This window comes from Amphiura filiformis, chromosome 1 (genome assembly GCF_039555335.1).
Source record: "Amphiura filiformis chromosome 1, Afil_fr2py, whole genome shotgun sequence".
Taxonomy (NCBI): domain Eukaryota; kingdom Metazoa; phylum Echinodermata; class Ophiuroidea; order Amphilepidida; family Amphiuridae; genus Amphiura; species Amphiura filiformis.
In genome coordinates, this window is record NC_092628.1 from 3,075,632 (window position 1) to 3,103,375 (window position 27,744).

At 35.8% G+C, this 27,744-nt stretch overlaps 1 protein-coding gene across 1 annotated transcript in view; it reads right to left on the minus strand.

The window, feature by feature from the left end:
• Window positions 1-6,622: 6,622 nt before the first annotated feature.
• The window catches only part of LOC140165273 (tyrosine kinase receptor Cad96Ca-like), a 30,101-nt gene continuing 8,979 nt past the window's right edge, over window positions 6,623-27,744 (minus strand). The window contains exons 2-10 of the mRNA XM_072188629.1: window positions 26,794-26,879; window positions 24,081-24,326; window positions 22,170-22,280; window positions 16,573-16,763; window positions 15,036-15,149; window positions 13,313-13,424; window positions 10,411-10,507; window positions 8,144-8,243; window positions 6,623-7,061 (exon numbers count right to left, since the gene is read on the minus strand). Coding sequence (XP_072044730.1) covers window positions 6,984-7,061; window positions 8,144-8,243; window positions 10,411-10,507; window positions 13,313-13,424; window positions 15,036-15,149; window positions 16,573-16,763; window positions 22,170-22,280; window positions 24,081-24,326; window positions 26,794-26,879 — 1,135 coding nt within the window. The 3' untranslated portion in view covers window positions 6,623-6,983. The remainder of the gene's footprint in view (window positions 7,062-8,143; window positions 8,244-10,410; window positions 10,508-13,312; window positions 13,425-15,035; window positions 15,150-16,572; window positions 16,764-22,169; window positions 22,281-24,080; window positions 24,327-26,793; window positions 26,880-27,744) is intronic.

The following is a 27,744-nucleotide window of genomic DNA, read 5'->3' on the forward strand; positions in this document are numbered from 1 at the left end:
TATAATTTACTTCGAGGACTGTTATATATCAAAATTTTGAAAAATATCAAATTTTTATAATTTGTCATAAAATTTGTATTATATTGTGATTTAAAAAAAATGAAAATTATTTGATATCAGAAAGACATGTTTCGTATTCAGAATGCAATTCGATAGGTCTGAGGTGCTCTCATGTCCCCAAAAATACTGTCGAAACGCAATAAACGCTCATTTTGGATCCCTTAATGCTTTGAAGAATGAAATCAGTAACATCTAATAAAGCGGTGGCAGTATAACAGTTATTTTACAGCATACCCTCACTTACGATCATTGGGTATACTGATCATCATATGTGGGTGGTGGGGTAGGAATAATAATTTTGCTTATCACACTGGATAATTCTCGCGAACTGCTAACCGCCTCATTACTACAGTTTTTCATCTTCATCAATTACGCCAATATCGTCATAATAGTCTTCGTCGATCTCGTCAAGTAACAGGTAGTCCTGTAATAATTTGATAGAAAAAATACATTAGCCACCAAAGAATATAATTTTAAAGAAAATACACATTACCCACTAACGAACGTATTCAATTTAAGTAGGAATTAGAAATTAGGAATTTGTGTTTTTACTATCCTCTATCATGTGATAGACGACAGGCAGGTCCAGTATTTTGAGTATCGGATGCCAGGGCAGCTGATATTCAGTAAGATATTGGAATAACTTTAATACAAACTCCCCTTCTAAAATGATGTTGTGCGTACAAGCACGTGCGAGTATACCGTATATACGCATACAGCGCGATACAAGGGCGTAACGTGGTATTAAACTCGTGGGATCGTCTACAGCCCGATAGACGACACTCGGAATCGTGCAATTGTCCAATAAGATTTTGTTTACGAACTAGACCAATCCCAATGACTAAGAATATTTATTTCAGTGTTTTCAATTCGACCATGAATATTTATTAATCTTTACTTAATTTACCTTAGATGACCTCTGATGACCTTGAAATGTTTCCTACTAACGCTTCTCACCTAAATTAAGTTTCATGGTAATGACATTTGGGGTCGATGGTCACCGACCAAGTGATTTTCTTTTGTCATCTATGTCGTTTATTTTCTTGGTTCCTTCCGGGGGTTCCTTATGTCGATTTTCCTTTGACAATCAAGCTGACCATTAAAGGGGCACAATACTCGGTGTGTCCCTGTAAGACCTTATCCATGTTTTCTGCCAGTTTATTCATGTATTAACCATCTAAAGAATTATTTAGCGTTTTATACTCTACATCTGTGCCAAATTTGGTGTATTTCCTATTAAAAAATGTAGGATTTCTCCAATATATTGCACAGTGCGGCTGGACGACGGTGATAAAGGATCCATGCATACACAGTTTGTGCTGTATATTACACACATGCAGTTTTCGTCTATTTTCTGTAATAGCAATGTCACGCCAAAAAACGAATCAAGCTATTTCTATGAAAGTCACAGAATAAGTAGGAGACATATGTGTCATGGCATTACACCAGGGATCTACACGAAGGGATAAGGGATAAGCATCCTAGACTGCTGCCCTCATTCGGAATATGTATCCTAGGTCTAGACAATAGGCGGATTAGCGGCCATTTTGTCTTCGACATGATTTTATTCACGTGTCCTTATACATTAGTACACAAATATATAAGTTAACAGGTTTACAATATTAAAATTATATTTTGAATATACAATATATTCTGTAGTAAATCGATCAAATGACGGTGATTGTTCAGGTATTATATGCTTGATAAAATTAAACTGCCTGACCAGCCAGTATTCTCCTCCGCCGTCAGTGTGATTCCAGACACTCCACGTACCGCGTTGCGAAGGTGGAGGAGACTAAAGCTGTATTGATGAACACGCATGCGTTAAAAATATGTAGCCTAGGTCGAACAATAGTGTGACGTAGTTTCCGGCATTGTTCCTATGCACTTTCACCCTCCTGATTGCACTTATTAAAATTAGATACACTGTTGACTATATATTTTTGGTATTTTGTTCAAACACGGTATAAATCATTCTGGGACACCATGTATGTCTGAGTAAAACTACTTTACTCTCAAAACATTTTTGGCCAAATTCGGACTGACGCCCTCTTCTCAGCCCCACACTTTCAACAAATTGGTGTTAAGGGTACTTTTTTGCGTATAGTATAGATCTATTTTTATCCAAAATCTCAGCTATAATTATACTTAATAAGGCAGAAGAATAGATTCGATAGGTTTCCTATTTTAAATTAAATTTTGCACAAACACATTTAATCTGCTTATTAAAAAAAAACATAGTAAGGAACACAGGAATAATTAATGCCCCTCATATCTGACCTTTTCATGATGTTAGGCCTACAGAGACTGTCGGACAACGTTGGACATGTTATAAATGAAATTCCTGACCCCAAGAACGTGTATAGGTGTCATTTCTATGGTTCTAATTGATACACATGCTGAGACAGATTCATACATGTCATATGTGGCGGCCATTTGACATTGACATTCTATGTCATATTTATTGCTGCAAATACCAATTTACTACCTCTAAATTGTTTAAACAAACTGATATTCAGGTAAAAATATGCTTTGTATGTCAGCCATTTTGAAATCCAAGATGGCTGCCACAAAGGAGACATGAGATTTTAGACACAGGTTTTTTGATACTCATATGGTCGAATCCAACCAAAAGTGTCCACGGGCCAAAAATAAAAGTCCGAAATAAAAATGTCTCCACAATTTTTTCCTTTTGCCCATTGATTGATGACATATTGGCCTTATAGGAACCAAAAGTGCCATTACTAATCTTGAAAAATAAATCCAGGACGTGTGATAGTAAATGTGATATCAAAACCCAATGTTACCTACGAATACCACTAGGATGCTTTCACTATCGCAATACTAATCAACCTAAAACAAATGGAATATTCCCATTAACGCTTTTTTCGTGTAATGTAGACCACAGGGTGTCAGGAAAATGCTAGCTCAACCAGAAAATATTTGTTTTTATTTTTATAACGCGATCAATATGATCTTAGTCAATTTATGCTAGTTTATTTTTGAAAATGAAGTTTAGGTCAGTTTCTGTATTTTATTTATCAAATGAGTATGAATCAATTTACACATTGTATAAGAACGAGTAGGATATATGTTTTCAAGAATATTAGGAATTATACGCATACACCTAACGCTTTATACAATAAAAGGTGAAGAAACCCGGGTATTCGTAGGTAACATGAGCGATTTAACAATATCTATATTGAGTTTGGAGGTTTAAAATTTGCTATTATGGTAATGAATTAATAAAATGGTAGTTTTAGATCTCTTTCAGATGGTACGTCCAAATGAATAAATGCTATTACCTTAGATCAAAAATTTTTTGATGCTTTTAGCAAGATTTTGACCACTTCATTTTGATATACAAGTAGTTAATTAGCAATTTTACATAATAAATAATTGTTGCATGAATCCGTATATGGTTAATAATAGTGTCCTGGGGTACCGCTTAAAGTTTTTGACAATTAATTTCCATTGGTAGGGACACTTCATTACACATGTCATGTATAATGCTGTATTCGTAAGTAACATTTCAGTATTTGTAGGTAAGAATTAGACTTTTGGTGGATATCGCAATCAAAACTTCATTTTATAAAGCACTTTGAACGTATTATTTTCTTTATGTGCGTTTATTGATACTTTAGACCCTATCATGTATTAATAATGTCGGTTCACAGCGGTTGAAAGAGGATTGAAGTAAGAAACAAAGGCACTAAAGTGACTTTAATTTGCTTAATTGCACACAAATCGCTTAAAACCGTTATTGCAGACTTGTGAAGTCCATCTTGGAGTCAGTTACGTCTTGTGGCCTTTCGTTTGAGGGCAACTACAATTAGCTTTATACCAGGGTCCATCACTGTGTTGTCTAGATCATGAGACAATGAGAACAGTCGTTTTTTCCATGGTATTCGTAGGTAACCTTAGCGAAAACGTCAAAAGTTACCTTCGAATAAATCAATTTGGACACAAATTACTCAGAAACCAGAAGGTCGGTAAACATTTAAAATGAAGCACACATGACAGTTGACAAATCCAAGTATTTATCTCCTTCTAATCTTCTTTGAATCTGATTTTTCTTTCAAATGAGCAGACCGTCGTCTATTTCAGTACATATTTTTCAACAATTAAGCCGTATTCACTTTTGCATGATGGGCATGTATGTGAATTCGCAACTTTCATTGACATATGATTTGATAGCAAACATACAGGCCTTCGATATGTACCAATATGGGCATTGGCATGAATGGCGGTGTTTCACAATACTGTCATGATGTCAAATTGTATTCGTAGGTAACATTCGGTTACCGAAATTTACCTACGAATACTTGCTTTTATTGTTGACATCTCAGAAATATTTAAACGCAGGCTATTGAAACTTGGTAGAAATAAAGAGTGTATTACCCTGCACCTATTGCTTAACTATTGTTTACTATTCTCTCACTTTGTGGAAATGACACAGCTTTTAACATGTATTCGGAGGTAATGCATATTTTTTACCAAACCTACCTTTGTGCCATTTAGAATTTCTGGCAGCTAAACACAATAATAAAGATGTCCGAATGCAATGCATTTCAGTATTGGACATATCGAAGCTTGTATCAATTGCGCATTTATTATTGATTTCCATTTTTTAAAGATATATCTAGTGCTATGAAAAATTGTATTCGTAGGTAATGTAAAAAAATACCACTCAAAAATTATCACAAAAAATTCATAATTATGTACAAATATGTGAAAAATTGAACAGGCAAACTTTGAATACACATCTTTCAGGAAATCAATTTAGATTCAATCCAATGACTTCTTTTCATAACTGATTTAGATGTTTTTAAAAATACTTTAAGAAATATTTTGAAAAAATGGGTTAAAATAGCATGTTTTGGGGTCTCTGTGTCTAAGTTTTTCACAGAAGGGGTCTTATTATATATGGCGCGAAGCGTATGATCAAGGCGAATAAACACAATACAAAAACGAATGCCAATTGATTAATACTTTTAAGTTATGGCCCTGAACATGCCGTGTACACTTTTCGTTGGATTCGACCATATACACTTATACAACCTGTCTAAACTGTTCTCCAGCTTTTAACCAAGATATTTAGCACATCGCAATATTTTTCTATCTGCTAACTGTCTATTACAACAGAAAACATTGATGTTCCATTTTTGTTTTAGTTACGTAAATTGACTCGTCTAATGATCATTCCATGATAAATGTGAATAAAAGTATTAAACTAATCGACCATTTCAAAAAAACGCAGTGATTTATAGTGCGCTACGCACAGGCACAACGCCTAGACGTTGATCCACAAGCCTCAGCACACCTTACAGGTTGTCACTGACCACTACGGCCCCACATTATTCCAGAAATTATTAAACAACCAAAAATAATCAGGGACTTTGCTGCCTCAAGAGCGCATAATAACCTCGTCATGATTTTTAAAAATCCTTACAATTACGAAGATAATATTTAATACCAAATAACACGAATTTTTTGATGTCATGGTACGTTTTCTCGATTCGAACCAATCAGACATTTTGGTCATTTTAGTATTTAGTGTGTTAGCATTAGGATCAATAAGCAAGTGATAATAACTGCGTATATAACAAAAAAAAAAAAAAAAAATGAAGAATATGCATAAACTATAAACAATAGCGGCCTTAAAATAGGACCTTAAGTAATTCATATATCGTCACACTCATAACAAAACTGTCATTATTACATGTTTCTCATTTGCAATTTTGATTTTCTGAGAAATAAACTCATAAATTAACCAAATTACCAGCCGCATTCTTCATTAATTTGTGGAATTAATCTCCTTTGATGTATTCCACAAGATAATGCGGCTGGAAATTTGATTAATTATGGATTTATTTTTCAGAAAATCAAAATTGCAAATGAGAAACATGTAAAAATGACTTAGGCAGTTTTGTTATGAGGGTGACGATATGATTTATAAAGTCAGAATTTTAATGATAACTTTTAGCCCAAAATACCATAATTAGCTGACACGAAGTTCATGATTTACCATATATCAAAATAATATTTGAGGTCCAAAAACATGTAACTTCATTAAGGGCTGGGGTATGAACGTTTGGACAGTATTTATTTTGGGACATTAGAGCACATCAGACATATCGAATTGCATTCTGAATACGAAGAATGTCATTCTGATATCAAATAATTTTGATTTTTGAAATTCGCAATTTAATACACATTTTATGGCAAATCAATAAAATTGATATTTTTGATATTTAACAGTACTTGAAGTAAACTTTATAAATCTGATGATTTATACTTAAAGTGTATGTAGGTGGGATGAAAAGCCGACGATCAATTGAAAATTTTGACCTTTTGTATTGAAGATATGGATTTTTTCCCCAAAACACCAAAAAAAAAAATAGGTCTTTTTGGGAAAAAAATCCATATTTTCAATATGAAAGGTCAAAATTTTCAATTGACTGTCGGCTTTTCCTCCCTGCTACATACACTTTAAGATTATATCATTAGATTTATATAATTTACTTCGAGGACTGTTATATATCAAAATTTTGAAAAATATCAAATTTTTATAATTTGTCATAAAATTTGTATTATATTATGATTTAAAAAAAATGAAAATTATTTGATATCAGAAAGACATGTTTCGTATTCAGAATGCAATTCGATAGGTCTGAGGTGCTCTCATGTCCCCCAAAAAATACTGTCGAAACGCAATAAACGCTCATTTTGGATCCCTTAATGCTTTGAAGAATGAAATCAGTAACATCTAATAAAGCGGTGGCAGTATAACAGTTATTTTACAGCATACCCTCACTTACGATCATTGGGTATACTGATCATCATATGTGGGTGGTGGGGTAGGAATAATAATTTTGCTTATCACACTGGATAATTCTCGCGAACTGCTAACCGCCTCATTACTACAGTTTTTCATCTTCATCAATTACGCCAATATCGTCATAATAGTCTTCGTCGATCTCGTCAAGTAACAGGTAGTCCTGTAATAATTTGATAGAAAAAATACATTAGCCACCAAAGAATATAATTTTAAAGAAAATACACACTACCCACTAACGAACGTATTCAATTTAAGTAGGAATTAGAAATTAGGAATTTGTGTTTTTACTATCCTCTATCATGTGATAGACGACAGGCAGGTCCAGTATTTTGAGTATCGGATGCCAGGGCAGCTGATATTCAGTAAGATATTGGAATAACTTTAATACAAACTCCCTTCTAAAATGATGTTGTGCGTACAAGCACGTGCGAGTATACCGTATATACGCATACAGCGCGATACAAGGGCGTAACGTGGTATTAAACTCGTGGGATCGTCTACAGCCCGATAGACGACACTCGGAATCGTGCAATTGTCCAATAAGATTTTGTTTACGAACTAGACCAATCCCAATGACTAAGAATATTTATTTCAGTGTTTTCAATTCGACCATGAATATTTATTAATCTTTACTTAATTTACCTTAGATGACCTCTGATGACCTTGAAATGTTTCCTACTAACGCTTCTCACCTAAATTAAGTTTCATGGTAATGACATTTGGGGTCGATGGTCACCGACCAAGTGATTTTCTTTTGTCATCTATGTCGTTTATTTTCTTGGTTCCTTCCGGGGGTTCCTTATGTCGATTTTCCTTTGACAATCAAGCTGACCATTAAAGGGGCACAATACTCGGTGTGTCCCTGTAAGACCTTATCCATGTTTTCTGCCAGTTTATTCATGTATTAACCATCTAAGTTGCTAAGACGGCTTATTTGCATTCATTTTCTTAATAGTTTTTTAGCCTTATACATTTTTATTTTTCATTTTGTTTTTCTTTTTTAAGGCCACACATGCTGTATTGGCTAGGTTTGACAATAAGTACACGTGCTGCACTTTATTCCGTGAGTATGCATCGCTGTCAAAATAATTAGATGTTGTTCAGAATATAAATTAACGCCGCAGTTGCTTTATCTGTGTTTGTTTGATCTCGAGCTGTGAACAGGGAATCCGCCCCTGTCGCCATTTTTTACAAGCACTCATTCTCTTTATAAAATTGATTTTGATGAAGTATTGAACTTACTGTTTTCATAGCTAAGATATTATCCATGTCCCGGATAATCTCTGCAAAGGACGGTCTCAGGCGCGGATTTAATGACCAACAAGCACTCATGATATCGTATCTTGTGACACAAAACGTTACAAAACATTAGTTTCCTTCTTACGACCACATAAACATTTATTGGCATGATCTGAAATGTGCATGATATTTCATTTTAATACCTACATACTAACCGAAAGAAGGTAGTTTACATCATATGGTTATGAATTCGGCAGAGTAGCGAATCGTGAATTGTGAGCAAATCAAGTTAATACATGCTTCTTACTTTAGGTGCTCTTTCCTTTCCACCAAAAAAGAATGAAAACAAATCTTTTTTTCCGACGTTGATATTGAAATTACGATTTAGACGAATCGCACCAAACTGCAATTAATTAACTCTTAATAGACGAAGCATATACTAGCTGTACAGAATACAATAAGCAAACTAATTAAGGTACCAGTTATATTCACCCCTGTATCTTAAACAAAGACAGATATATCATAATTGGAACCAGCAGCCAATATACGAATTGGTTTCCTATAATATGACAATATTATCTGTAATCTTGGCATATAAGTTATAAATATTTATTTTCCAACTCATAGCTCGACCATCGATCCAATTTTTTTATCAAAATTGCCTCAAATTATTCTTCTCTAGGATGTTAATTGGCAATTACCTAGACGGCCAGAATTAGAAGTGATATTTGGTAATGATACATTATTAAAGAAAAATGGGACAGGTGAAGGAAGTTGACCTTTACGGAGTTCAAAACATGACCTTTGACATTTTGCTTGAGAACCCATACTTCAAAGACCGCAAAAGTTGGTCGCAAAACATAGTGGCGTAGAGTGATTGTTCCTAATTGTCCATTTCATATAGAGGCGTAAAGGTTTAGAGATAGCTATGTCCTGTAAAAGTTATTTCTTTTAAACTTTTAAGATAGGCCTACAGTTTAATAGTTTGAACCTTAAACATCAATTGCAATCGAGCCACTGAGATATACCAGTGGAAAGAGTATCGACTACGTTTTGCTCGGAAATAATAATAATTCTATTATGTCCTTTACGTACGCCACTACAGGGTGTCCCAGAAAAAAATTACCGGGTGAATGAATTTGGATGTAAGTCGAGAAATAGACATCAGCAGCCAAATATCTAATAATCAGCTGACTGATCGCGAAGAAACGATTATATAACGCATGCGTCAATTCACTTCATTCCAAGTTTGAAAGAAAGATCATTCAACACAATGCGCTAGTGGTTAACTGTCAATGGGCTTCATATTTTGTTCTGTGAAATCCTTCTTTTTAAACAATCTGTTTCTTGCAGAACATTTAATTAGGTTTTGTTCAAATTTAAAAACCTGCACGACATTGAAAATGAAAGGTTGCATGTAAGATGATGCTCGGGAAATATATTTTTTTCTTTAATGTTGATATAAATGTTGCACAGAGAAATATTACATAAAGAATTCCAGCTGGCTTAAAATATTTCTCTCACACATTAATGTTTTTGAAATATTTCCAAGAAATTGTAATGCAAATTTTAAATCGTTTAAAACATATTTAATGTTGCATGGTATCAAAAATCACACATAAAGATGTAAGCACTTGATCATTGTCATTCTTGGCTCAAATGTTCTTTTGAAAGTTAAAATATAACATATTTACAACATAAATAAAGTTGGAACACTTCCAATTGCAGAAATCAAAATTTTCTCGACAAACTGTTATTCATCTTCAGTGAAAGCATGAATGATATAACACTGTCGGATTATAAAATAGATAATGTGGACTGAATTTAATGAGGTACACATTAAAACTTTAGGAAGCGGTGAGCGAGTATGAAAAAAGCGCCTGTTGATCAAACTTGGAATGAACTGTATTGATGCACGTATTATGTAATCGTTCATTTCTTCGCAACCAGTCAACCGAATCAAATAAAATGTTCATATATAATGCGCAACAAAATAAGCTATACGCTACATTTTGAATTTTTTGATTTTGATGTTTATTACGCGACTTCCGTTCAATTGTATTCGCTCGGTATTTTTTTTCTGGGACACCCTGTATATGTTACGACCGAATAATGTATAGCAAATAAGCGATTATAAATGTGTTTTGCTAGGATCATAAAGCTCAGGCCATTAACTAAATTTAATTTTTTGTGGATAAGCAGATTCCCACAGCAAATTCTTTATCTAAAACTTTAACTAAAATAAAAATAAAATAATTCCATTAACTTACACCTCTTGGAAACAGTGCTTGGGTTTGGGCATCTGAAACCCTCGTTGCACTTCCCGGACGACAACTCTGGTACCCATGCCTGGATATGGTCGTGCACCTTTAATTTAAACATTAAAAAAGTAAAATGAAATGAATATATAGAAGTAGTCCGTCGGGAGTTTCCCTCACCAGTCAGAACAACGAAGTACCCATGAGGACGATGACGAAAGTCATTTTGTCGGCTTCATTCTATAATGGCGTAAGGTGGGCACGGCGAATAAACAACTTTTTGAGAAAATGTTTGAAGAAATTCCAATATAAAATGGAGGTGTGTTATTGAGACATTCATTATATTTTATACTTTGTAGTAAAATAAATAGATTTCGTCTTTAGATAACTTTCAAAAGAAATAAAGACATATTATAAGGCTGCGTTCACATAGAAGTATACTATTCGGGTATACGGTGCACGTTTTGCAGGTGCACGCGTATAGCTTAAATCGAGTAAGACAATTTCATAGTACCGGGTCACATATGTAAGGCTACGATCACATAGAAGTATACTATTCGGGTATACGGTGCACGTTTTGCAGGTGTACGCGTATAGCTTAAATCGAGCAAGGTAATTTCATAGTACCGGGTCACATAAGAGGGCACTATTCGAAAAGGCCGTATACCTGCGTATAGTAGTATAGTGGGAATAAGTGGGAATCGTGCGTGTTCGATTTTAGTGCAGCGTATACCGTCCTAATTTTAAAACTAAACCATATGTGGGTAAATTATTTTTTTTTAAATAGATGCACTATCTAATTCTGCACATTATGACACCTCATTGAATGCAACGTGACCTCAAGAAGTAAACTTACAAGCATTTGATTAGACGAAGAAAATTGGTAAACTGACCTATCATGCCTAGACTCCCTAATCGCTATACGACATACGCTCATTCCATCAGGCTGAGTTCACATAGTATACTCCTATATGAACTCAGCCTGATCGAATAAGCGTATTTCGAATAGCGAATACCGTATACCGTATACTTCTATGTGAACTCAGCCTTATGGGCAAATAGAAAACAAAAACTACGAGCTGGTACGTCAGTTTAAGAATCACACAAAACACAATACCCTAACCTTACGCCACTTCTAATAAATAGTCGATATCTATCGATTATTTATGATGTTACGAATCAATCCTTTAAAGGATTTGGTACGCTTGGGTGACCTTATACTGTTCTTTCTTTGGCGGCAGTTTTGAAGACAATTATTGCAGTGTACGAGTTTCATCATTTGAAATACCGGCAGAGATGGATTCGTTCTTAGTGTCACAGCATGTATTTATGTCCACAGTATATTGACAAAACCCACAGCTACATAACGGAGAATAAACAAATTACTGCGGAGGATCCTTGAGGAAGTTATATCCTCTGTAATAATTGGGTAAAAATTGAGTAAAATTACATAAAAAGTACGTTTTTCAACCTAAATATCTGAAGTCATATTGAAATGTTTCACTTAATCCCATATCAAGAATTATTTCGCGTTTTATACTCTACATCTTAGAGTATACCTTATCGAGGGCCCCTGTGGAAAGCAGTGCTTGCACTGATCAGGGTTTACCCTCGTTAAAGATGTCATTAAATAAAAAATTAAATAAAAAACATCTGTGCCGAATTTGCTGTATTTCCTATTAAAGAATGTAGGATTTCTCCAATATATTGCACAGTGCGGCTGGACGATGGTGATAAAGGATCCATGTGTATGAAGCCTTTGCGCTGTAAATTACACATATGCAGTTTTCGTACATTTTCAGTAACAGCAATGCCACGCCAAAAAACGAATGAAGCTATTTCTATGAAAGTCACAGAATAAGTAGGAGACATATGTGTCATTGCATTGCACTTATTAAAATTAGATACACTGTTGACTATATATTTTTGGTATTTTGTTCAAACACGGTATAGATCATTCTGGGACACAATGTATGTCTGAGTAAAACTACTTTACTCTCAAAACATTTTTGACCAAATTCGGACTTACGCCCTCGTCTCAGCCCCACACTTTCAACAAATTGGTGTGAAGGGTACTTTTTTGCGTATAGTATAGAAGGCCGGGAGGATTTACTTTATCATAATAAAAAAAGTATTAATCAAAAACGTTTTGGAGTACAAATTGTAGTATAATGAATGAATGACGTAATTTCAAACAACGAAAAAGAATATTTTGTGATCCATCAGAAAATATTCTATATCATATTTTATAATTTTAGCCTAAGTATGTCAAAAACGGTTGAAAAACACAAAACACGTACCATGGTCTTTTTTATGAAATGTCAAGCCCGTAAAAAACCACGCCGAGTAATTGCTTTCTCCTTTTTTATATTGTGCTATTGTGCTGCATTTTCCCCCTCAAATTTGTATTTCCCTTCCCTTCTTTTTTGGATTTGGTGGGGAGGTCTTAGAGGTGCCTGGCACCTGTTCGCTCCAGCCATTCACGGGACTTGTATTGTTCCTTTCATGATATTGTGTAATTTTTGACCTATCTTATGTGCAATATTATATATATTTTGTGTAATTCTGGGCCATTGATCAAGTGTAATTAATAAATAAATAAATAAATAAATAAATAAATAAATAAATAAATAAATAAATAGATAAATAAATAAATAAATAAATAAATAAATAAATAAATAAATAAATAAATAAATAAATAAATAAATAATTAAATAAATAAATAAATAAATAAATAAATAAATAAATAAAGTTTTCTTAAGGTTCGTGGTCTAGTGCCTATGGATTGATATACTTGGGTTTGTTCTCTTCTGCATGACTGTTATTAACTTACGCCCCTCAGAAATCAAGCCTTAAAAATACCATGTAATGACTATAAAGATACTGTCGAAGTTAAGTAATTACTTGTACGTACCAAGCGTAATTATCTCCCAAAGAAGAATACCAAAAGACCACACATCACTTTCCTTCGTATGAATACCATCAGTCAAAGACTCTATCGCCATCCAACGCAATGGAAGCTTTATCTAAAAATAAATGATTGTTATAATCAATTGTTATTACCATCACCAACAGTAGCCATTAATTCACTTCCAAAAATAAGTGTTTATAATTTAACACTTGCGAACATATTTAACACTTGTTTGTAAATTAGCATATTCCCACATAATATAATTATGTCTCAATATCAAATGTGGTTAAATATATCTGATGCACAGGTGTCTAACATGCTCCGACACAGGGTAATTTTTTTATTAGATAGATTGTTATTAAACTTAGTGCCTACATTTTTCAAAAAAGACAATTTTGTCGAGTCAGGGTCATTGGAGGTCAAAGCTGGACTTCGTGGTCTTACAAGACCGCGTTATATCTAGCAAAGCAGGTGTTTAAATCTTTTCTTTTTTTAATGATAAATGGCTGAATTAGGCGGAATATGTACTGCAGTGAGAATAGACCATTCATCGCCAGTAGTTCATCACATGTGAAAAATCACATTTTAATAATGCCGCGTTTGCCCAATTTCCTTCACGGTCGAGCAATAGGTTTTCTGGATGAGAATGTACCATTGAAAGAAATTACTCGCCGTATGGGAGTTGAAAACAAAATTTCACTTGGCCATGGCCTCGGACATGAGGTCCTACAACACTGTTTCACATGTATGCTATAATGTATGCTCATGTACCAGTACTAAAGGTACCCTCAAGATGAAAACAGTCTGTCACTTAAAACTTGTCCAAATAATGTGTTTTTTGTTAATATCTCAAAAAAAGTATTGATGGAGTTGGGCCCTTCTTCCAGTCAGGTATTCAATTATAAACTGTCCGCATCCGGACCCTTGTTTTATAATTTTGATGACAGAGACACTGTTATCGATATTTGTTACTGTGTAAAGCCGTTTTATATTAGTTGCAACCCATTCTCGGCAAATTCTTCGTATTCTTTTTCTTCGTTGTACATGACGACGGACCTAGGTCCATGTGGAGCCAAGGTGAGGGTAGCGTGGCCATGGACTAGTTTAGGCTCTTTGCCGGATGTGATCTAGAACTTGGGTCTTAAAAGAGTTGATTTAGCTGCTGTTGATAATGTTGTCGGGTAGTCGATTCCAGTCTTTTGTTGTCTGGGGAAGAAATGAAAATTTAAGTGCGTCTGTCCTACAATGGGTCTGGTTAAGCTGTTGACTGTTGCCGGTTGTTGAACGGCGAGATCTTCTAACTGCTGACGGAGTTAACGATTTCGGAATAGCTGATTCACCCAATTGAATTTGTTTCATATCACAAGTCTGATAGCTTCACGTCTGTGTTCTATACGTGTCCCATTCCAAGCCTCTGATCATGTCAGTGACGCTAGCATGACGGTCATAACTGTTGCAAACAAATCTTGCAGCCTTGCGCTGAATCATTTCCAACTTGAAGACATACTTAGATTCATAATGGTCGCAGACGCTGGCAGCATACTCCAAGAGCGGCCTAACGAGTGCCAAATAAGCAGTGCTCTTGATTGATTGTGTAAGGCACTACGTGTTAATACATATAATTATACAGGGATGGTTTATAAATCTCTTTATTAGTCCGTGTGCGGTATTAACGAAAAAATATACTTGGCATCACATTTGGCTAAACCTTTGTATTGATACTCACATCTGACTTTCTATGATATTCTTCTTCTTCCCGAGCTAAACCAAAATCAGACACTTTACAGATGAGATCCTCACTAACGAGCACGTTCCTGGCAGCTAGGTCACGATGTACACACTGAAAAGGTAAGTTACCAGTTCAACTGACTGCGAAGCAACTTTTTCTGGTCAGAGTAGAAAGCATTTTATCACACAATGCATGGCTCTGAATCGAATTATTATTTCAATACTTCTTGATATCGAGCTTCAAATATTAGAGATAATTTTCAAAATCAAGTGAAGCAGATTGGGGTGATTTCACATATAAATTACTTGCGACATTCAACTCAATTATGCAAAGATCTTCAGGCAATATGATACCCGACCAGAAGTGTTGTCAACCCAGGCATTCAGACTGTAGACTTGTAATTTACCTCAGTTGAACCATGAAAGTACTTGGTATCTTAATGTTAACTCTTACAGTCCTGTGCAGAGGACTTTATACGAACTGGAGAATTTGCACGTTTCAAATATTAGGACATTTACAGCCCTCCCCTTCCGTCCTAGAAAAACATGAAAAGTTGCGTGAAAAGTGGTTCTTTGTAGCTGAAAAGTTAACTTTCAGAAGGATGCGGCCGCACCACACCTGGCATGTGCATATTACTGAATCCATTGATACCAGGCAGGAGCGTAGCCAACTTTTTAGTTTGTGTGTGTGGGTGTGGGGTGTGTGGGGTGTGTGAACCTTTGCCCCCCTCCCCCTATGTCCAGTGGCGTAGCTAGGGGTTATGGCGCATGGGGGAAAAGGATACAGAACCCCCCTGAAACAATTGCGTGTAAAGCGCGCAAATGGTACACAAATACTACTAATTTGGTTATAATCAAATTGAAATTTGATCTCCCCCTGGCTATGCCACTGGCCCGATCAGTTTTAACCCATTTAGTACATAAACCGTTCCCGTTTCCAATATTACTCTGGAAAACAGGGCTTGAAAAATGGGGCCCGTGTAGTTTCATTTAGTTATTTCTCATTTTGCTTGCAAGAACCTTGCAAACTGCCTGTTTTCTTGGAATAATCACGTTTTTCGAGAACGGGGATGAGCCCATTTTTCAAAACGGGGACATAGCCCGTTTTCCAGTCACCGATATCCTTCTTCTTCTTCATATTTTAAGACTAGGTACAACAAAATTGGTTGACATGAGGGGCGTTTGATGCACCCTAGTGAACTTGGTTATAGCGCTATCAATTGGTCAGATGATACGAGACTACCAAAAGGTCTAGCATATATACTCACACAAAAGTATTCTTACACGTTGAAAAGACCAAACTATACAACAATAGGTAATTATATTGTTAAAAGATAAAACGTATTATTTTGACACCTCTTTGGATCTCAAGCGACCTCTTAAAGCACACTGAAGTGAAAATTTGGGTGACACAAACATTACAAACCGAAATGAATCTATAAAGAGAAACAAGAAACAATTTCTTTAGTTTATCAATAATCCATCGGTTCATTCAGATACCCACCTACCCATCCACCCATCTATGTATTTATTACCTTGTTAGAGGTTATGAAGTCCATTCCATTTGCAACCTGAGTTGCAAATGTCATCAACTGGGTCTGAGACAAGTTGGACTGCAAATCTCGTTCCTTGGTATACGCATAATCATATAATTGACGGCTGTTCATTAGAACTTGGCGTAGCGTACCCCTTATCATATATTCCAGAATAATGTAAAGTGAGTCTTCTGAGAATAAGATAAATAGTTCTTATAAGTTTTTGTTAAACAACGGTGCTTTCTTTAAGTTACCTTAAAGCTCTGTGAAAATGCAATGTTAATAACAAAGGTTCTCTAGTCCCAAGAGTCGCTAGTCCAAAAACCAAATCAAGTTTGCTAATCCGAAGGTTCTCTAGACCGAATATAAAAAAGTTAGGGTTAGTAGGGTTAGGGTTAGTGCTAGGGTTAGGGTTAGCGAACCTTATTCTATATTCGTACTAGAGAACCTTATTTGTTATTCGGACTAGCGAACCTTCGGACTACAGAACCCGATATTCGGACTAGCGAACCTTTTTCAAAACATTTCTTTGCATAACTTGACATACATTTGGTTGATTAGAAAAAATTAAAAACCTGTTAATAAAGGAATCTTTTTGCTACCCTCCCAATTTTCTTCTTTTTGAAAATCATTTTTGTTTGTCAAAAATTATCACATTTTCCAAAAATAATGCTATCAGAAAAAAGTTACACTTTTCAACATCCTATACATGTAATATACAAAAATGCTTTCGATATCCACGTGATGAATGTTTTGATAGATTTAATTGTTAGTTGATTTCCTTAAATTTTGTGTGTCTGATTACTCAGTCACCCATGCAATCATCTTTCAGTAAAAGACAATGATTCATTGACATGAATTTTGACATGAATGCGGTTTTCAGTCGGTGTTTCAAAAATGGTAAAATCACTATAGGAGTAGAAATAAGGTTTGTAGTGTGATGATTATTTCTTTCGTTGGCTAGAAGAGATGACAAATTTACTTGCATTATGGTAGACTAAAACCTCTGACCTCTGACCTCTACGAATGATGTTTGCTTTTTAACTTCGTCGCATCTTTGCGATTTTTAATCCTTTTAATCCGGCGATTTGCCTTTTAAAAATTTTGTTTTTTCGCGATTATTTGTATATATTTGGATGTTCAACGTGCTATGTGTGGAAATATTTCAATGTTTTTAACTTCAGTAGTGACATTTGTGGACTTGTAAATTTTGTGCAATACACTCAAATTTCCCGCGGGACAGCAGCCATATTCCCTACAGTGCAATAATTTTCTGTGACGCAACCGGATTGAAGTTACCTTCATTGGTCGATATCTTTCTTCTGTGATGCTAGCCAGGAATTTTGGACAGGGATTTGGAAGAGTCTTTTGGGTCCTTACAGCATTTCATATTTGTTCAAGAATATTTTTTGTGCCAGATTTTGTTCAAACCGAGCTTGAGACGGAAAGAAGATTAATTGAATGCGTCAATTGCTAAACTTGGTGATAAGATCAATACCCACAATGTCATATTGGCAGGAGACTTTAACATGCCCAATGTGGACTGGGAAACGCTTACAGCTTTTTCGAAAAGTGGTTATTGAAAGAGGACAGCCGAAAAACTGATCGAGTTGAGTGTTGACCATGACGCAGTGTGTGACTGAACCAATTAGAAAACATGGAGATACAGAAAACATCCTGGATCTTGTGTTCACCAACAACCCAGACTGTATTCAAAACATCATTGTCATAGATGGAATTGCAGATCACGACAATGTTGTTATTGACTTGGACATCAACCCAAGAACCAAGCGTCGTGTGAAACGCAAAGTTTACATTCGCAAAAAAGCTGACATGGACAATATAAATACTGCTATGAATGACTTTCAGAACCAGTATTTTGAGACTAATAATTCCTGCATTTTAACTGTAAACGAGAAGTGGGTTTTTGTTCGGCAAAATATCACCGACATCATGAATAAGTATGTGCCCTCCAAGATGTCTTTTTCGAGGTATAATTTACCCTGGTTCAACTCTAGTCTACGCAAACAGTGCATCAGAAAGAAGAATCTGTATAACAAAGCGAAGAAAAGTGGTAAGGTCTCCGATTGGGAAGTGTTTGCTAAAGAAAGAAAGAGTATGAAGAAAAATCTTCGCAGGGCTCGTGCTACATATCAGAGAGATTACCTTGAGACATCTTTGAAAGAACAACCAAAATCCTTTGGACTTACATTAAAAATCCCCGTACAGAGCATAAGGGGGTTGCTGACCTCGAAGTTGGAAATAAGATAATTAGTGACAACAAAGGAAAGGCTTCAATATTAAACTAACAATTCTCCAGTGTGTTTACGGAGGAGGGGCATGGCGAGGTACCTTCTCTTGGTGCACCTTTACCAGACATTACCAAGCTTGTCATCACTACTGAGGGGATTGAAAAGCAGCTTCTTGGTCTGGACCCATCAAAATCGCAGGGTCCAGATGAGTTGCCTCCTTGGTTCCTGAGAATGGTTGCATCAGAGCTTGCACCGGTATTGAGAGACCTGTTTCAGTCTTCGGTTGACACAGGAGAAGTTCCTACTCAATGGAAAGAAGCCAACATAACAGCCCTTTTCAAGAAAGGCAGCAGAGCAGACGCCAGTAATTACCAGCCAGTTTCATTGACTGTGGTAGTTTGCAAAATTCTCGAACACATAGTTCACAGTCATGTCATGGGTCATCTGGAGAGGTATAGCATTCTCACCGACCAGAGGCATGGGTTTAGGGCGAAACGTTCCACCGAAACACAACTCATTCTAACCAATCATGACAATGCCAGTGAACTCAATTCTAAAAAGGAAGTCGACGTTGCCATTTTAGATTTTTCAAAGGCCTTCGACAAAGTGCCCCATCGTAGACTGCTTTTATAAACTCAGCCATTATGGAATAACCGGAAGCCTACTCAAGTGGGTGGAGAGCTTTTTAACTGGCCGTTCTCAGCGCGTCCTGGTAGATGGACAAGCTTCTGATCCAGCTGCAGTTATTTCTGGCGTACCACAGGGTACGGTAACAGGGCCGTTGTGGTTTTTGCTATATATCAATGACTTGCCTAATCAACTGCGGTCAACTTGACTGTTTGCAGACGATTGTTTACTCTATACTCCAATTGACGGCAGTGGAAACACAAGTATTTTGCAAGAGGATCTCCAAACCTTAGAGAAATGGCAAGAGGACTGGCTAATGAGTTTTAATCCCAGCAAGTGTGCGTCAATGTCCATAGCAACCAGGGCTCCAACCAAGCGTTACTACACTTTCTGTGGGCAGCAGCTGGAGAGTGTAACATCACATCCTTATCTGGGAGTAGAAGTTACCAACACTCTCAATTGGGGAACACAGACCAGTCTTAGTATCAAAAAGGCCCAGAGAGTAATGGGTGTTCTGAAGAGAAATCTTGCTGACTGCTGACAGGAGGTGAAAGTCACTGCTTACCAAGCCATTGTTCGTCCTTTGCTTGCGTATGCTATCTCAGCGTGGGATCCCCATGTAAAACACAATATCAACGCTTTGGAAAAAGTGCAGACCCAAGCGGCTTGTTTCTGCATGAAAGAGTACAGCCGTTTGCCTGGAACTGTCACCCAGTTAATGGCAGACCTCAACTGGCAGCCTCTGCAGACCAGAAGGAAGACTGCCAGAGTTACTATGTTTTATAAAATGGTCAACGGGTTAGTTGACATTGACCTACAAAACTACGTTGTGAAGACCAACAGACAGACGAGAGGACATAACCAAAAATACCAGACTATGAGATGGAAGGTGGCGGCTTGGAGAGACAAGTTATTCTCAACGACTGCAAAAGAATGGAATGAGCTCCCTCCATCGGCGGTAAATTGCAATAGCCTTGAGAGCTTTAAGTCAGCAGTTAAAGACCACTACCAAACCAAAAGTAAAAATTAAAATGTAATGCAAGCATCATTCAGAGGTTTATACACAGTTAGCGTGATGCGTCGAGTAATGATGTCTTGCTGACTATACAGATGAGATGAGACAAGATGAGATGAGATGAAACAGTTGCAAAGATCTATAATAGCAACGGCTCTCTTGAATAAAGGCGTACATGACACAGAAGAAATTAATCTACCAGTTTTGAAAGTGGGAGGAGCTTTGCAAAATATGGCTTTTAAAAGTGGCACTCGAAGTTTGAATGGCGCCCTGGAGTCAAATGATATAAACTTACTGTACACAAAGAAACAGCGCGAGTTCGTTGGATAACCAGGAATCCGAGGAGTTGTTTTTGTACCGTAAGTGTATGACATTTGACCCCAGTTTAGGAAATATCACCTCAAACCCTTATAAATTTTCCGAAATTGTGTCCCTACAAAACAATAATAATAATAATAATAATAATAATAATAATAATAATAATAATAACAATATTAATAAAAATGATAATAATAATGATAATCATAAAACATCATTTATTTCACAGATTTCTCAACAATAAAAAGCAAAATCATAATCACAAAATGCAATGAATCTAAGATAAAAGTTAAATAGGCTTAAAAATACTACAAATATATACATCATTAAGCATAATAAAAGTATATTTTTAAAACGAGACCTGTTGTGAAATGTAATATAATTAATTTATATATCTATCAATCAGTCAATCAATCAATCAATCAATCAATCAATCAATCAATCAATCAATCAATCAATCAATCAATAGACATAAAGTAAGGGTTTGTGGTAGGGTTAGTGCTAGGAAGAAAGAAAGAAAGAAAGAAAGAAGGAAAGTTAGAATGAAAGAAAGAAAATAGTACAAAGTAAAATTTTTAAGCAGAAAACATAATATTTTGGTCTACATTTTATGTATAATTGTCTGGGATTTCCGAATTACCCAATAATTACAACATATCGATATTATGTTGGGAATGTTTGTACATGTACATGTTTTGGTATCACTGGATAGAGATGTTCCAATACCTATACATTGGTGTCAAATATTAGAGTATAGGACGTTTAATATAAAATATCCAGGGGTTCCAGATGTAATATACACCAGATCTACATGTTGTACAGCTAAGTATATGATTCGTCTCTTAGTCAAATTCATTAATTGCAGTTTGGTGATATACATCGGGTTGTAATATTTTTCATTAATTTCGGTGGAAATGAGAAATCATCTAAAACATAATCAGAAGCATGCATTAACTCGATTTGCTCAAAATTCTCGATTCGTCACTCTGCCAATTTTATAAAGATATACTACGTCTTATTATGAGACCACGATCTTCTGATTAGCTGTACCCGAGTATTAGAGTGGATTCTAGTAGGGCAATATGTCATCAGCAAAATCCAAGTTTAGCTGGCTGGAGCGACGAGCATGTGTCCTGAGTCAGGATCGCAGGGGTCCTTCTTTAGTAGAAATTCCACTGTCACTATAGGAATGGAGGCAAAACATTATGTTCATTTAAATGTACGTTGTGACATCAATATTGGGACCATTGCAACAAATGACCTGTCATAAATTGCTTCGAAAGGATATTAAGCTATATACTTGGCATAATACAATAACAAGTTTGGGAATATCGTCATTCATTAAGGCGGCTAGTTACTAATGTTTCGAAAACCAATTCCATTACCTTTATCAAAACAGCTCGCCAAAACCTGTAACACGTTTGCATGCGGTTTGAGCTTCTTCATTAGATTCAGCTCATTTAAGAGATCTTCTTTTTCAGATGCAGGTGCGCCGTCTACAGGCAAAATAAGAATGTTTTTATTCATTTACACTGAAGAAAAGTCACCTACAGGGTGAGTCAAAAAAAAGTGCAATAGAGCAAAGAATCGATATTTATGTAAGAACCAAGTTGAACTTTCCCATTATTGAAAATTTCTATAAATGCCACACTCAATAGCCACCTTCTGTGAAAAAATGAAATGACTCGCTTGTACCGTTTAATTTTTATGAGTCATTTTGCTGCGATACCAAATTTCATTATTTGTCCACGAAGTACTGTGTATTTTGAATGGGAGCACACAATACACGATAAATGCACCAGCTCTGAATCTGACTTTAACTTAAATGAGGTTGATTTTTGCGTTATTTTTATTTCTTTTTTACTGTTCAAAGAAACTTTCTAACATTACTTTAAGTCCTTCATGCCCCACTCGACTCCAACTCCAGTTTTGTAAATCCCAATATGTCCAACTTACTGGATATTTTGAACTTCACTCCACTTCATTTCATTTTGACATTTGAAAAACCTGCCTACAAATTTATATGGTTTTGACAGAGAATAAGCATCTTTAAAATAAAGGGAAAATGAAAATAACAACAAATAATGTTTCTTCTCCTCAAACAAGACCAAGGGCAATAACACTTTGGGTGCTCCATTTCATTTTAATGCCAATGAGGTTAAGAAAATGGCAGTGGTTCCAAATCTGCCTTACACAGAGTGGACTGACATTCAAATTTTAGGTGTCTATTGGACAAACATTAAAATTGGGTATCGCTATAAAGTGTGTCATAAAAACAAAACGGTAAATGCTAATTCCTTGATTTTTTCACACAAGATTACTAATGGATATGCTAACTATAAAATGTTTTAAAACCTTAGATGTTCAACTCGGTTCGTTAATAAAAATGGATTCTTTTCTCTATTGCACTTTTTTTGACTCACCCTGTAGAAAAATGTGCACATACATTTTTTGTGCATAAATATGTACGTGCGGCCTTTTTCTTTACACCTTTTGTTCATGCGTTTTCAAAACCAAGCTGTTCTTTCTTTTATCATTTCTACTGCCATAGCCATTTTGTCGAATATTTGCAAATTGCATTTTTTGCAATGCTAATCATACACCGATTTAAGCTGCATATTCACCTCTTTTTTTTTTTAAATCTTAGCGATTAAAGTGTAAGAATGAGCAAAAATTGCCTTCAAAATATAATCCAGGGTCCGAAAAATACTGCATTTGCGCGATGACCGCGGGTTGCATTGTTTTCGCGCGTATTTACGCGATGGTCGGCATTAATTACGCCATAAGCAAATGTAAATTGAAGACTAAACACTGAAATGACAAAATGAATGAAGAGAGTACATGGGTGCCATCGGTTGGCGATATTATTTAAAATTTAAAGGTCAACTGAAGTCAAATTTTAAAACAACCTTTAAATTCAACAAACAATGTGTCAAATTGCTTGTCTTTGCACATATATTACCAATATGGTTAAATATTTCCAACATCTGCATTCAGTTTTGAGTTATAAGCTTTTGTTTCAATCCGAGCGCAAGAAGACCGTAAATCCAAAAAATGATAAATCGATACGCGAGAAATATCGAACAATATTACATATTTTTACTTGGTTCATATACAAAATGATTCTTCTTGCCTATACCAATGTACCTGAGAAGTATCAATATTATGGCTTTTTGGTTTCCAAATTATCTTATTTAAACAAGTTTAAACGATCATATCTCAAAATTCCAAATATGGACCTACGGACTTCTTGCGCTCAGGTCTTTAAATGGAAAAGCCAATTCATTTTACAATACCTTTAGTAGTTTTCACGGCCACTTGAGTTACAACTCCCGTTCTCATGATTATCTTTGTCTCAGCCAGCCATACCACACCATATTGACCACTCCCTAATTCCTTAATGTATCGAAGCTCATCACGTGTAATATCGGCAGCTTCTACAGGGCGTTGAGGTGGAATAGGAGCGATATAGTCTCCGTCGTCAAAGGTTGGATTTAGGTGAATTTCGTTATTTATAGAGTTTTCCTGTTCACCAACTTGGCCTGATTTTGTAACAGAAATAGGTTGAAACAATTACGGATTCAATCATGTTTCACCGTTGTTCATCACCGATTAACAACGATGCGTCCGCGTCGTCTGAGTGGTTTACTTCGCAAGGGCAGCTTTAGCTGCCAGCTGCCCGAGCGAAGTAAACTACGCAGACGCGCCGGACACGAGTTGATATCAGCAATAAAACTAAAGAATAAAGCGGTAATATTTAGCTGCTACCGCCAACATAAGAGAGTTCATGTTTACGCATACGTTCCAGGCATGACGAATTTTACGCGCTCGCGCGTAACGCGTACGCGCAACCTTGCGTTCGCGTATACGAACTGTATATGAACTACTGAACTGTGGATTCATCACGGATTAACAATGGTTGGCTCCTGTACAAAGGTATAGGAAAAGTTGTTGAAATAATATTAACATTCAACCCAACCACTTGACAGTCATTCAACGCAACATAAAATAGTAGTGACGATATTCAGCATAAAGTGCTTTTAATTAAAGATATCGTAGTACATGTACAAATATAGGACATGTACAAATAGGACATGTACAAATAGACATAATCATATTGTTTCAGACCGGGGTTTAGATGGAAATATTTCAAAAGTCGGATTTATGACAAGCGTGGTCGGGGAAAAGGGAAATGGAGGAAACAATTTGAGGTCTAAGAATGAAAATCACCTCACCGAACAAGAAATGAAAATCAAGATGAACAAGAAATAACATACAGATAATCCTATGCCGTTGTGCAGAGCAATTACGGTATAGGTTCCCTGTACTAGGATTTCACTGAATCTGTCAAAACCAACATCCCAATGAAAAAGACAAGAACTACGAAAAATAAATAAAAATAAATAAAAGTCATACTCAGCTCTCAAGGCAGCAATGTTTGGTGTCTTTAAATTTTAATGTTCCTACAATTTAAGGCCTAAACACGAGATTTTGATAAACTGCTGTTCTTTAAATATTATTTGATAAGATGCGACACTGAAAACAAATATTGAATTCGACATTTCAAAAACGAAAGAGAGTGCCTCTAATTTTACAGAATCATGCTCACAGCAAAAAAACATTGAATGGACTCTCAGAGTCCAAATCCCAACCAGTCTTCGTCTCCGTCAGATAAATACTTTTGGTGGAGGGACTGGGAACTGGAAATTTTTGGAGTCGAAACTTTTTTGACTCCCTCGAGAGAACCTGAAACTCGTTGATCTCCCCCCCCCTTCATAGACATGCAAAACCTTTTGACCCCCTCCCCTGTTGACGCTCATTATGAAGTAAGGTTTCATGGATTTTCGACACTTCATATTATAAGACATGTAATATACGGTAGGTGACTTACACATAATTCATACTAGTAATAATCAATAATTATTATCTTATCCTAAAATGCATGTTAAGATAGGCCCACGATCACTTAGAAAATAAGTTCTTGGCGGTACACAATGTATATATGTAAGCATCGTAACGCTATTTCAAAATAAAAATAAAAACGGTGTCAAAACACAACAATACGATCACAGCAAATTAGCACTAACTCCTGCGAAGGTATCCAGATCTTTCTAGGCTTTTTGGCCTATTGTCGTTTTCATCTGACATACATCACAGTATCACTTTCGCCCTGATCTCTGTCCACAATATGGTATCCATAAACAGTGTACTTCGGTTATATTTATAAATGGGCTTTTATAAATACGCACGCGACCACCTCCGCGCTGCCATAACAGCTAATAGACAGTAAGTCTCGAAGTGACCTTCTATATGGTCACTTCTTTGGTCTTTCTATACACTTGAATGCAAACGCGGAACAACATGAGACTGCTGTGCAGCAAAATAGTATATTTTGTTCAACTTTGTGATTATACTGTAAACGTTTCCGTCATTGAATATTTTTTTCTGTCGTCAAATACTTCCAAAATGTTATTTTTGATAACATATTACAAATTCGGAATTGCAAAACGTGTAATAATTTTGCAATTCAATTAATACTTACATTTGATGATGTTTATCTACAGAGTTCCTATCCCTTAATGTATAGTGGTCAATGCATGAGGATTTGGTCACACTTGCTGGTCGTGGTATGTCGTGCCCATGGGTCACGTGCGTATTTATAAAAGTGCATTTGTAGATATAAACGAAGTACACTGATAAAGGGTATGCTGCTGCAATAATTTATATGCGCGGAGCACAAACAATTTTGCATGAATGCTACCAAATTGGTTAAAATCAAATGTTAATTTTGGCATTAAAACGCGGGACATTCATAATTCTCAATTATAATTCTAGTTAAATGCGCGCGATTATTTGTTGTCATGTTTGAAATTTTTTTGACCCCCACTTCTATAAGGAGTCAAACTTTTGACTTTTGACTCCCCTCCATAATGCCCAGCCCCCCCCCTCCCCCACTACCATCACCAAAGTATTTATGAACACTCCCTAAGAACAAACCTGGTTGCATACCGAGGTTGACATTAGCCAACTGCATGCGAGTACCATTCTCTTCATTATTAGTCCGATGACCAGCTGGTTGGTCTTGTTGTAGATGCCTGCATTATTTGAAAACAAATGTGAAAATCGTATTGCAATAGTGCTAAAGGCCATTACCAGTCGCAATGCAGTAGCATAGGCAGTTATTATTTTATGTAGAAGTTGAAATTATCTTCGTATTTACTGATGGGCATTCGTAGACATAATATATGCCTTCAAAGCCATATATGCAGCTGGTAAGCAAGGTTAATTAGCTACAGCCTTTGTCGACTGCCTATTTAAAGCCCCGGTTTAAAGCTCTAAATATCTAAATAGGCAGTCGACTACCTAAAATAAAGCTCTAAATAGGCAGTCGACTGCACACAAGCTCTACTTTGAAGCTCTAACTGTGCAGTTGATTATTTACGATATCTGTTAAGTTATAATATTATTCTTTACTAAAAATGCTGAAATATGTTAATATTAATAATCACCGTTTGAAAGGGTTCCGTCTATTCTAACCCGAAATGACAAGGTAAAGTGAAAAACAAATAATTATTTTGGCCATACGACTTTATGTCAAAATTGCTTGATACTGACCTACAAAACAACAAATTTGACTGATTCCATTTAGGTGTAAGTTGAGACATGCATGTGTAAACATAATATATATTATTGTAAAAAAATTGTGTTTGAAACAAATAGCAAATTGTCTATATTATAAGATCATATAGCCTTATTTAGCCTAGCTGCCAAAAGAATATACAAACATTTTACCATGTCTCCCTCCCCTCTGTGCATTAATTATCCTGCTGTGCCTATTGACATATGATATATGTACATGACTGCATATCATGCCTATAATGAATCCAAATATTCTAGAAATTCGCTATGTTGCCACTGAAACTAATCTAGCATACCGGCTCATAATATCATATTAGCTTA